This window comes from Papilio xuthus, unplaced genomic scaffold, assembly GCF_000836235.2.
Source record: "Papilio xuthus unplaced genomic scaffold, Pxut_1.1 DF825928.1, whole genome shotgun sequence".
NCBI lineage: Eukaryota > Metazoa > Arthropoda > Insecta > Lepidoptera > Papilionidae > Papilio > Papilio xuthus.
Genome location: NW_013532721.1, coordinates 2,598,587 through 2,610,658, shown reverse-complemented (window position 1 = coordinate 2,610,658; position 12,072 = coordinate 2,598,587). Strand labels below are relative to the sequence as shown.

Here is a 12,072-nt window from a genome sequence, read left to right as displayed (position 1 = left end):
GGGGGGGGGGGGGGGGGCAGAGCAGCGGTAGTGAGGTTGTGTTGGTGTGGTTGCAGTTGGGTTGCGCGTTACACTGCATGCTCCGACCAAATCTTCACTTCACAGCGGCAACAGCGCCAACCACAAACCCGCTACAAACGACACACAGGAATAGGTACTACAACATATTTATTTCTTCATTTATGTGTTTTGTGTTACGCACCGAGCTGCGGCTGTTTACCAGGATCGATATGTCTTTGTAACGCGGTCCACATCGCTACAGCAGTTCATTTGCATTCTGGTAAATTGAATTTGATCAAAAAGCAACATTTTAATGCATACTTTTGTGGTTTGTTTTGCATATCCGAGCTTCCGTTTGATCTTAATCGATTAGACTGTCAACGATTAACTTTTAACCCATTGCATCGATGTTATTTCTAATTATAAACTACTGTTGTTATTTTTCTATAATAATTTATTCAATTATTAAATAGTGAATCCGCTCAGCAGTATTTTCTTAAATAGAAGCGGAACAGAGAATAACACCAAAAGCCACTGTAAATATCATACCGTGAGCGTAATGCATGATCAAAACCGTGTGTCTTTTGGGTTCCGTTGCAGGTAGTTGTAAGAAAGCCGGCAAGAAGCAACAAACGTCGAAAGCACAGCAAACGGAAACGGAGCGCGGTTTAGATCTGTCGGATTTGGACTTGAGCTCCATAGAGTTCTCGGAGCGGGAGATGGCCGCGCTGTCGGGCCTCACGCCGGCGCTCTCTCGCCGCTTGCAGCAGCAGCTGCTCGCGCACCTGCCGCCCGCCGCCGCGCGCTCGCTGCGCCGCACGCTCTCGCTGCACGCCGCGCCGCCGCCCGCAGCCACCGCCGCGCCACACGCGCCCCACGCGCCTCACGCCCGCCAGCGCGCGCACCGCAGTCACTCCGCCTCCAAATACAACGAACCGACTAATTCTGACATCCTCCATCGACTCGCGCCCGTCGACGACAATCAACCACGAGCACCCACTCCCACACCGGATACAAAGTCGGACCTCGAAGAAAACAACGCTAACGATCAAATCCGAGATGATGCTGAAACTAAAGGCGTCCAACGCCGCTACCTGCGGGGACACTCAGTTAAATCCATAGATAATGATACCTCCAAAGACAATACTCCGGAGCAGAATACCGATAGAACTGTTTCTCACTCACCAAATAATGATTCCAAGAGAACTGACGGTCTCACTGCAGAAAACGAGGAATCGGAAAGAATCAATAGAAATGATGACATGGATTTAGTAACATCTTCGCACGTGGCCCAGTTTTGTACGCTGCCGCGTCTCAAACGAAACTCAGTAACGTCTCGAGATTCCACATCACCCGTTTCTGTCGTAGATTCAGTAGGATATGATTTTTCAGCGAAAAATGTTGTAGGAAAGGAGGCCACTACGTCCAGAGCCAGTAGCATCCGCAACTCGCAGGATCGGCCGCTTCTTAGCAAATATTTAATTCCAGATCGACATTTATCTTTAGACGAATCGTACACGTCTGATACGGGAAGTATAATATCTGAACCGAGCTATATCGCCGCATACGGCACGTCGCCTTTGGGCAATACCTCCGGGTTAGGTTTCAGGCGACATTCGATGAGGCTCCCGGGTGACCAACCCAGGAAACGCATTTCGAGGTTCCTCAGGTCGGACTTTTATGACACTCCCCCTGACGATAGTCTTTACGCAAAACACAAAAAGGAAAAAGAGTTAGAAACCCAAAAAATTCTTAAAGAAATACGAGAAAAGAAAAACAAATCATTGGATTCTCCAAAAAGCCCCGTAGAAAGTAATGAAACGTCAATTTTAAATAAGGATGACTCGGCTTATGTTCGTAAATGCTTATCGCCAGTAGGTAATTTATTAAGTAGGGAACGTAGCAGATCTACTACGCCATTTTTCCCGATTTTAGATAATATCAAAGAAACTAATTTAGACACTTCATTGACGATAACAGACTCAAAGAAAAATGACTTGCGTAAAAGTAGTTTTATAGAAGAGAAACTTCAAAACAAGGAATCAAAAATGGCCAGACCTAAGAGCTATCCAATAAAAAGTTTTAATTCGTTAGATGAATCTAGCAAAACTCGGGCACAAGAAACATCCGAAACCATAGATCGCGAAAGCGAAGAAAGAAAATTAACACGAGAATCTAAACTAATACGCCCTAAGAGTTATCCTGCTAGCACACCATCACCGGAAAAAATAAATTCTAATAAAAATGGGAAGAGAGATGGTTTAAAAGAATCATTAAGTTCAAAAGAAGAAAATAATAAGAACGAAAACAAAACTGACGTGGAGGTAAGCTTTAACTTTACGTTGCCTAAGAAAAAAAATTTAATTACGAAATCAGAAACATCAACTAAAAATACAGATTTATCAGAACTAAAATCGGAGTTAAAACAAGAAGTTGCCGCGCCGACACTAGTACTGAAATATAAAATAATAAATGAGGATGCAGACACACACACTGGAAACGGTAAAATCGTTGATAATGCTACATTGAATGGGTCTGCAGTGGAAGACACTACTAAAGTAGTAGATGTTAAAAAATCGGACAGTGATACTAATAAAAAAATTGTTAAAAAGAAAATTATAAAAAAAGTTTCATCAAAATCAAAGACTGATGCAATTAGTAGTGAAGAAACCAACGATGGTACGAAGTCAACCGATAAGAAAAAAGTGGTTAAGAAAGTGAAAGAAAAAAGTAGCGAGGATAGTAAAGCTACAACTGTAAAAAAGAAATCTGTTTTGCAATCTATAGGTCATAAGTTAGAAAAATTAGCGTCATCAAAATCGAATTCCCCAGAGAAATCATCTCAAAGTAGTATACCATCAAAAGATCTTAAGAAAGAATGTTCCAAATTAAACAGATTGCAACGAGAACAATCTGTTCCCGTAGACACCGATCCTCCTACCGAATCTAATCTTATCAAAAGAGCCGTCACTCTTACAGATGTCGCCGCTTTAGATAGTCAAAATGTACCACAGAATAAAACCACTGTTTCCAAAGTGTTAGGACTCTTCAAGAAATTTGAATCAAAAGAAAGAAGTCCAAAGTCTGTTATCGAAAATCCTGCGAGTGAAGACACTACTATGATCAATAGTAAAAGTAACAAATTTGATACAAGTACCGAAACGAATTTAGAGAACGACAAAGATAAACCTAAAAGGCCGACATCATTATTATTAAATGGCTTAGGACGTAAAAATAAATACAATAAATCAGCAAGTGACAGTGTTTCCATTGCCTCATTAGAAACAGACGAGCAGCCAGTACTTAAGAAAGATCGTGAACCGAAAGGTGTTAGAAATACTTTAAAATTAGATTTCTCCAAATTGCCAAGAGTAAAAAAAATAGTTCCTACAAATCCTGTGATAGAACCGCAAATTATGAATATATCTTCGACTGAGAAAGAAAATGAAAAGAAAAATATTTTAGAAAAAAATCAAACGATAATCGAAAGTAATGACAAAAACGACACAAACGATTCACATTCTCGCAGTCGCTCAAGAAGCAGGTCGATCTACTCTAATTCCGATGTTAAGTCTGAACACAGTGCAGAGATTAAAGGCGCAGATAAACTTTCCGAAAGGCTCACTGGAAACTCGATTCTTAGATCTATGCGCAACAAGGATTCCATCAGTCCCGAAAAGGAAGACATCGTAGACAGGATTCGAAGAAAAAGCTTTTATTCCAGATTCAACGAAAAAAAGCAAAGACGAAAAAGTAGCTTAGTGGGCCCCGGCGCCATCGAATATGACCCCGTGGCGAGGCTGCACTCGCAGCCCACGGAGACCAAACTGGACGTCTCCCCCTCGTCCTCCATCAACTACGACTTGTCGCCCGGCTACTCCAACGCGTCAGACTTGTCACCGTCCACCGATCGCTACAGATCCCTCTTCACTGATCTTCCAAGTGCACGGGGTTTGAGGTACGATGGCATCAATGAAAAAGTTGACACATACCGGTCACTGGATCGAAATGATTTCAGGAAATATTCAAGCGGCAGGAGTTACCTAGATTATGATCAGACAGGAACTTATGGCGGCCATAGGTACTCACGAACGAAATCTCTCCTCGAAAATTGTGATGGTAACGAGGAGCACGGTTTGAGTCACCTGAGAGACCCTGTAAAATACAGTAGGACTAATTCTTTGTACACTCCTGGGAACTACGCCACGTACAGACCGAAAAGAACGAGGAATTCCGCTATTATATTAAAAGAAAGCGAAAAGGAACCGAGCCCCGAAAATATACTTGAGAAAATAAGGAATAGAAAGATCTCAATCAGTGTGACGAGGAAAGCCGACTCTGAGGATTCACTGCCAAGGTGTGTATACTTCGCAAAATACATGTTACGTAAATAATTCAAATAACTTTCCCGAAATTACAAGATTTTTCTCTTTGCACGCTTCATGCTTTTGAATAAAAAACTTGCACTAATACATTAAAGGTTTTATAATGTATAGATAATTTGCGGAAAAAACTTAAATGTAAAATATTATGTAAGTAGATCATAATGTTGTATAGACAATCATTATTCATAATTTACACAGTAATCAAAGTATTCAATATCCGCTCAAAAAGAATAAGACGTAGATTGTAACAATTATTTCATTGAGCATTATAGTAGAAACAGTTTGAGACAGCAGCGTTCATAACCATGAATGTTGCGCATTTTCAGATCCAATGTCTCATCTAAAAGCGAAGGCGACGGTGCAGAACGCTCTGAGAAAACTGACTGAGCGACGCTACTGACCTCTCTGCGAGATACAACATCGGCCGTTTGTCATCAAACATTAGCATTTCAACAGCCCCTACATATAACTTATTTATTGATTTTAGATTTATAATTAATTCACAAACTTACATGTTTTCCATCGATCATTAATTGCTTCTTGCTGTTTAAATAATTGATTTATAATAGTTCTTGCCACTGAGCTGTAGTATGCATTTTACACGTATAAGTTAAGACGCAGTTAAATACTCAAATGTAAAACTATTATTTGGGAATTGAACTTTCCTTAAACTTAGTGAAGAATATAATAATATAGTTGCAACGTGAACATATAATTAAGATACGGCGTGAAATAACTTTTCTAATATTTTAAGATAAGCGAGGAATTGCGTCTATTGATATGACAGTAACAGTATGATATGCTTCTTGAAATCGAATTGACTATAGTTATTTATTAATGAAAGTTGAAAATGTTTTGCAAATGAATAACTTTTTTTAAGGAAAAGTTTATATGAAACACATCTTACGTGCCTTTATACAACATAAGCGACTGGATTTTATATAAATTATTAATTAGACGAGGGCGACACGATTTTTGTGTGTTTGCACAAATAACGCTGGTTATTTTTAACTTTAGCTGTTGTAATTGACTTTGTATGCTGCCGAAGTCAACTTAAGTTATAATGTTAACAAACATGAAAGTATTGAAAGCTAAGTCACGAAACAGTTATCGAATAGAATGGTGCTTAGTTGAAGATTTTCTTAGAACATAATTTGTATTTATAGAATGATATGTTAAAGAATTTGTAGGTATTACTATAATATATCAACGAAAGTTTTGTGTTTCCTTTCAAACGTAATTTATATTTTATTTGTAATTTTTTTAAACTATATAAAGGAATTGTTTGCAATCGTTGCCATATTCACCTCTCCGTAGTGGACAGTGGTCAGCTAGGCTATAGGTGAGCGTTCTTTGACAGTTTAAACATTACAGACATTTAACGCCATCTACATTATTTTTCATATCGAATCTATTTATTAATTTTTTTTTATTAGATTGAGTCTATTTATTAGTGTGTGGTGATTGTTAATATTTGTACTGCCTGTCATGGTAAAGCGATACTGTGATCCTTAAGATAAATATTAAAATTACTATCACACGTGTTTTGTATTGAATGTGAATAAATCATATAGTTGAAATGCATATATTTTGACTTTTATTTTTCATCCTCCCATTCTGCAAGAAAAACATATTAAATAAAATGTTACCTGCAATTCATCACAGACTTTTAAAAATCTTCAATATGTTAGTTTTAGTTATTAAAAAATTTATCAAAATTGTACGTCGTCAATAAAAAGACATATTTTATAAAAATATAATTTATTTTCTATATGAATAAACAAAATTCATTTGAGAAAATATCCATATTATTTAAGGGGCAGCGAGCAGTTCGAGATCCTCGAAGTACTTGGCTTGTTGGTCCGCGAGCTGCTCGAGGATGTCGTCTACTTTGGAGTCGGGGAAGCGCTCTACCCACGAAGAAATCATGCCTTCCGCACCCGCCGAGTACCGCTTTAGTTCCACTGCGTTATCTGTTACGAAAAAAACCTTTAAAGTCGCAACGTATATAGCAACTTACAAGCTTACAGTGTCTTTTAGTTGAAATTATTTAATTAGCCTATTATTAGAAATGCATTATGATCCTTGGAGCCGGATATTTTTACATTGTTATTTTCGAATATTGACAATATTTAAAAATAACTAGCAACTGTCCACGACTTCGTCGCAGCCGTTTCGGAGATTACCCAGAACAAACGAGTTCTTGCGGTCAGACAGACAAAAATTTTATAAATTGTCTTCGTCATCAGCAACATACATTACACGAACGTATTTTTTGACTGTATATAACATACAGACACTCCAATTTTATTACTGATTATATTATTACAACATTAAATAGTAGGTAACCTTTGAGCATAGTGTTGGGCTGTACAAATATGTTGCGCGGCTGCTTGTGCAGCAGCACGATGTCCCGCCAGCGCGCCCACTCGCCCTCCAGCCGGCTGTAGCGCGCGAACAGCTGCTCCGCCGCCGCCGCGTCGCCCGTCGCCTTCAGCGTTTGCAGCTTCACCAGGAACTCACCTGCACAATATTTGCTTTAATCTTCAAGTATACCTCTAAGTATGGGCTGAGAGACCGTCGGTGAGTTCGTCGTGAGCTTACGAAAACTATACGGTGATCGTTTACAACAGTGACGTAAAGCACGACATGAACACAAACATGTGTCTGTCAAATTATCATTTTTAAATACTGCCTTCAGTCTTGAAATTTTGACCAATGTCATAGTTCAGCACGTGTTTATCGGTTGAAATAAAAGTAACTCATTAAACGGCTTATGTTGTGGGTAAGTTAAAAATGAGAAAATAATAAGTTATTTTATATTACCGATGATCCTCTTGCCGTCGGTTGCGATGCGGTGCCTGTCGAGCGTGAGCAGCAGGTCAGTGCCGCGCGCCGGCTCCGTCACCGTCAGCAGGCCCTCGCCCTCCAGCTGCAGCAGCCGCATCAGCACGAAGCGCGCTCGAGCGTGCGCCTGGACAAACAACATTTACAATTAACAACTTTTAACTATGTAGAATAACGTCTATTGTCACCTACAAGTAGTGAACGTCAATGTACAACATACCGCAGTTGTGTTTAACATATTTAAACTTTTAATATATTGGGCCTTCTCTTATGTAAGACGAGAGATAACCATGGTAATGTTTTTTACCTGCAGCCATGTGTCAGTGGAGGGCTGGTACATCTCTGTAGCCTTGGCGACGCCGTTCCACAGCAAGCTCAGCCAGTTCACGTACGTCACGTCCTCCGCCTCCTGACCCTCGTACCCGAAGATCCTGACAGTACACAAATCAATACATTTTTGAGAGGTAGGAAACTAACAATAATGAAAGCGCCATCTATTAGTAATTATTAAAAGCATACTTGACGATCTCCGGCAGCACGGAGAGGTAGAGGCCGACAGCTTCGGCGCGGCACTCCTCGAACGCGGAGCCAAGCGTTGTGAATTTGCTGTCATATGTTTCTCCTTCTGTATACCACATCTCGATCTCTTTGCCTACAATTATTTTTTATTTGAGATAAAGTCTACAATTATGATTAGATTTACATCAATGAATTTATAACTCGCCTGTTAGAGGATTCTTGACCTTTTTCTTATCGAAATTAAATGTTCCGTCGGCGTTCTGACGCAGTAGCTTACCGCTGCCGTGCCCCAACAGCTCGTGTAGGCCCACTTGCACCTAATGGACACATACATATCAGGTGAATATTATTTTAATAAAATCTTCAAAAGAGGACTACTAAAATGGAATACTCGGCTTACCTCAAAGGAAGCGACTCTGTATTTATCAAGCAATGCCTTATCCTCTTCAGACAAGAAGGGTATGACGGACTCCTTGTAAGCAGCAGGGATCACGTTGCCAAGCGACACGTTCTTGAAGCCTTCATTTTGACGGATTTCGTCATCTAATGAAAAAAGTTTTTTTTTAGAAAAAAATGATCATTTTCATAAATGGTTAATGTGATATTTGTTTCATTGTGTGCTTTAACGCTGTTAATCAGTATTGCTATGTGCATTCTTTTTTTTGCTTCCATTGTCAATCCATTGCGTAATTATCATCATTGGACTATATACTAAACTTACAATTGGGGATATTGATGCCAGCTGGTATGCCACTTCCTGAGAATGTCAGAACATCGAGACTGGTGAAGTCAGGCCTAAGGAAAGAGTCCTTTTCTAGATCCTGACCCCAGGGAAGCAGCTTTATGAAGCTCTCGGCGCTGTCAACGAGCCTGCCGAACTTTTTCGACATCTCCTTGTTCACCATGGCCACGAAACCTTCAAATTCTCCTCGTTGGCCGCTTGGGTCACGGTATGTCTCAATAAAACCTTGGTACCTATAAAATTTAGACTCTATAAACAGTGTCATTACAATATTAAGTTAAAAAAAATTGCCATTGAAGTCCTAAATCAATATGTACAACTATTTAAGTCTATAGTGAAAAACTTACGTTTCAATGATAGGTCCCTTGTCTTTGATCCAAAACCTGCTGCCTTCCTTATGTTCATTCAAATCTCCTTCAATAAAGCTGTTAATATAGTGTTTGAGCATATTCTTCTCATTATCATTAGCCGCATACTCTTGTGCTTTACCAAGGTTGTCACTGGCAATCTTCAACAGCGGGGAATAGTCACCACGGGTCACTTGGAAGTATGCATTCTTATATAACTCCTTGTCCATAGTTAGTGGTGGTTTGGGTGATGATTCCACACTTGCCAAGTGAATAGTGTATAAAGGCACTGTAAAAAAAAGATTGTATTTCTTTATTAACATATGCCTTTATAATTTTTTTTTGAAAATGAACTCTAAAGTCAAATCTGTGGCAAAGAATATATTCATTCTAGATTTTTAGGATGACCTTTAAATTCTTCATGATAGTCACATTGGATGTAAAACACAAGCTTATCAAATGTTTGTCTCATTTTAGTAACTTACATCCATCATCAGCTGTAGTCTTGAAAGTTCTACAAATGTAGGCTTCAATTCTCTTTGTTTTCATCCAATCATTGACTAAATTAGAGTCATCTTCAGTGCAGTTGCTAGAGAAATATGTTGTTACTCCCTACAATAAAAAAGATTATTTGTAACAAAGGTAACTATGACACATTTATATAAAATTATACCTCTAAGCATATTACCTTATTAGCCAAACCTAAGCTAGTCAGTCTTGGTGTCAGGCTGTACACAGGATTTTGAACCTTTTGCCATAACTTAGTTATATGAGTGTTGTCATTTTCATATGCTTTTGAGGATTTAACAATGAGTTCAAATGCATCTTTAGTCAGATTTGGAATGAATTTTGTATCACCAAATCCCTTGTAGTTACCACTATTGGCAAATAAGCCACCAGCATATACCAGAAATGCCTGTAAAGACAATTTTAATTATTTCTCGCACAACTCATATATGATAAACTCACTTTAAATCCCTACTGAGGGTGTCAGTGTCTACCTAAAATCAGGGGCGACTAAGCCTTAGTCAACCACACTGGCCCAGTGCCGGTTGATTGACTTCACACATATTGAGCTGATGATACATATGTGATAATTAATTTGAATTAAAAACATAGATTCCTCCTATAGGTATCAAAAGTAGTAGCATTTATTTAGTGCTAGCTTAAATATGATATATAATAGCATATTAAGTTATTGATATAATAGAGGAAGATATTTTAATAGAGTAAATTATCACAAATGATAAACTAGACAAATAGTCACACACTGGAAATGTTTATCTAACGGGATGTGGTAAACCTATCAGTAACTACATTGTCAACAACAATTACACTGTATGGAATTCGATTAAACTACTGCATTGTCTATGAATTTAGCATGCTAATATTTTATAACAATTAAGTTTATATTTATACAATATTTAAAATGTCTTATTTTTAGTTATAAAAATTTCAATTTTCTATTTTTATAACATGGATGAAATAGATAACTACTGTATTATTCTGATTTTTTACATTATATTTAACTAAATCTGCATAGTAGTGAGAATTTGCATACCTGGAAATCATCTTCAGATACTCCTGCCTTTAAAGCAGACGCCTTAAGATTCTCCAATGACTCTCCTAGGAAGATTCTATGCAACAGTGAAAATATTTTTGGTGATTCTGGACTTGTTTGAAGTAATACTATGAGTCCACCATTCCATGCAGCCTAGGAAAACAAACGTTAATCATTTTACTAAAAGATTATATGTAGATAATATATAAAAAAACTTGAAACAACATTAGTTACCTGACTTAGATAGTGAGCATAAAGCTTTTCTTTATTTGTCAAATTATTAAATGCTTGTGAACTATCCAGTTCCACAAATCTCTGATTATTTGGCAACAAGAAATTTGATTTATCTTCCATTGCTAATAACAAAAAAAAACAAAGGTTAAAAAGAGGGTTAGACGTGAGTCAAAAAACTTTTCTCAATTTGACTGCTATCAGAGTCGGTACTGACCATTAACTACTTTTGCCGGCTGTACAGGTTTAGACTGAGACGGACCAATTCCAGTTAAACTCTTGCTACATTTGTTAATAAATGAATCAGCAGTTAATATATGCCGGCATTTTATAAGGTTAATAGTCAGAGTTCGAAACATTGCGATAGATTTTTGATATTCACAACAACTCAATATCTGATTTATAAGATCCGTACTTACTAAAATTTGATAAAAAAATATTTCTTTACTTCTAAAATAAAAGTTTTATTCTCAAAGTTAATACTTTTAACAATCTTGAACTACAAAGGAAAACCAAACCAATCAACTTCAAAACTTCAAAATCACCAAACAACCAAAGAGTATAATAAGTATACTATAGAAAGAGGGGCAACTCGCACGAAGTCGTGGATCCACGGCGATTGTGGCGCTCCTTGCGTATAATCGGTGAACTATTTTTTTTTTTTTGGTACCTATATACGTAGGCACGCATATTTAGCTCACTATAATAATAACTGATAAGTGGGAATCTAATTTATGAAGTTAAAATTGACATTAAATCAATGTTCAAAAATAATATACCCACTTATGTAGTTATTAATATAGTGAGCCGATATCAAGTAGCCTTCTATGAAATACCTCTATTAAAATGATCCTATTATTATTGGGGAAATAAAAACAAAATATTTTTATATTTTTGTACGTTATTTATTATATTTCTACATAACTTAATTTTAAATCTATGCAAGTACATATACATCAATGACTTTCATGATATCAGCTCAATATTTTAATTTTTAATATATATATTTGAAAATTACATTTACGGTAATAAATAGTATAGCGCGGTCACAAAAGAATGCATACCCTGTAATTAAAACCAAACCCCAAAATATTGTCAGTCACATGCAAGCTGGCAACTTGTAGTTATTTGCGAGTTTAAACACTCTGAACATATTCCCTTAAAACATAGGCAAGCAAATTTTTCTTTACAATAAAAAATTACAAATAAAAAAATATATTTTTTACATATACACACATGGACCCACCTACTAATTTCAGACACATCAGTTTATGGCTCTATAATTCCAGTGATTGGCACACATTTTCTGAACATCACTAACCGTCTCTCAGGAAGGGGGAAACCGTGTATATGTGCACCTACAACAAACAAACAGAATGTGATTTCCTGTCAAGTATAGGAACTGATATGTAAAATGTATTAGAAGTAGGGCACCATTCA

General features: G+C 37.4%; 2 protein-coding genes across 3 annotated transcripts in view; one reads left to right on the top strand and one right to left on the bottom strand.

The window, feature by feature from the left end:
- The window catches only part of Nuak1 (Nuak family kinase 1), a 31,599-nt gene extending 25,630 nt beyond the window's left edge, over nucleotides 1–5,969 (top strand). The window contains exons 22-24 of the mRNA XM_013322131.1: nucleotides 57–154; nucleotides 601–4,357; nucleotides 4,712–5,969. Of these exons, the coding sequence (XP_013177585.1) occupies nucleotides 57–154; nucleotides 601–4,357; nucleotides 4,712–4,772 (3,916 nt within the window). The 3' untranslated portion in view covers nucleotides 4,773–5,969. The remainder of the gene's footprint in view (nucleotides 1–56; nucleotides 155–600; nucleotides 4,358–4,711) is intronic.
- A 160-nt stretch (nucleotides 5,970–6,129) lies between these two features.
- On the bottom strand, nucleotides 6,130–11,163 carry DppIII (dipeptidyl peptidase 3). 2 transcript variants are annotated; one of them, XM_013322688.1, is made up of 14 exons: nucleotides 11,052–11,163; nucleotides 10,636–10,757; nucleotides 10,402–10,554; nucleotides 9,529–9,756; nucleotides 9,326–9,452; nucleotides 8,841–9,129; nucleotides 8,473–8,726; nucleotides 8,152–8,294; nucleotides 7,957–8,068; nucleotides 7,752–7,884; nucleotides 7,540–7,663; nucleotides 7,212–7,359; nucleotides 6,735–6,908; nucleotides 6,130–6,358 (listed from the first exon to the last, which is right to left on the bottom strand). In XM_013322688.1, the coding sequence occupies exons 2-14, from the start codon at nucleotides 10,753–10,755 to the stop codon at nucleotides 6,198–6,200; spliced, it is 2,166 nt and encodes a 721-aa protein (XP_013178142.1). In that variant the 5' UTR covers nucleotides 10,756–10,757; nucleotides 11,052–11,163; the 3' UTR covers nucleotides 6,130–6,197. The 2 variants fall into 2 exon arrangements, with proteins under 2 accessions (XP_013178142.1, XP_013178141.1); XM_013322687.1 differs by lacking the exon at nucleotides 11,052–11,163 and adding an exon at nucleotides 10,850–11,035.
- Nucleotides 11,164–12,072: the final 909 nt, after the last annotated feature.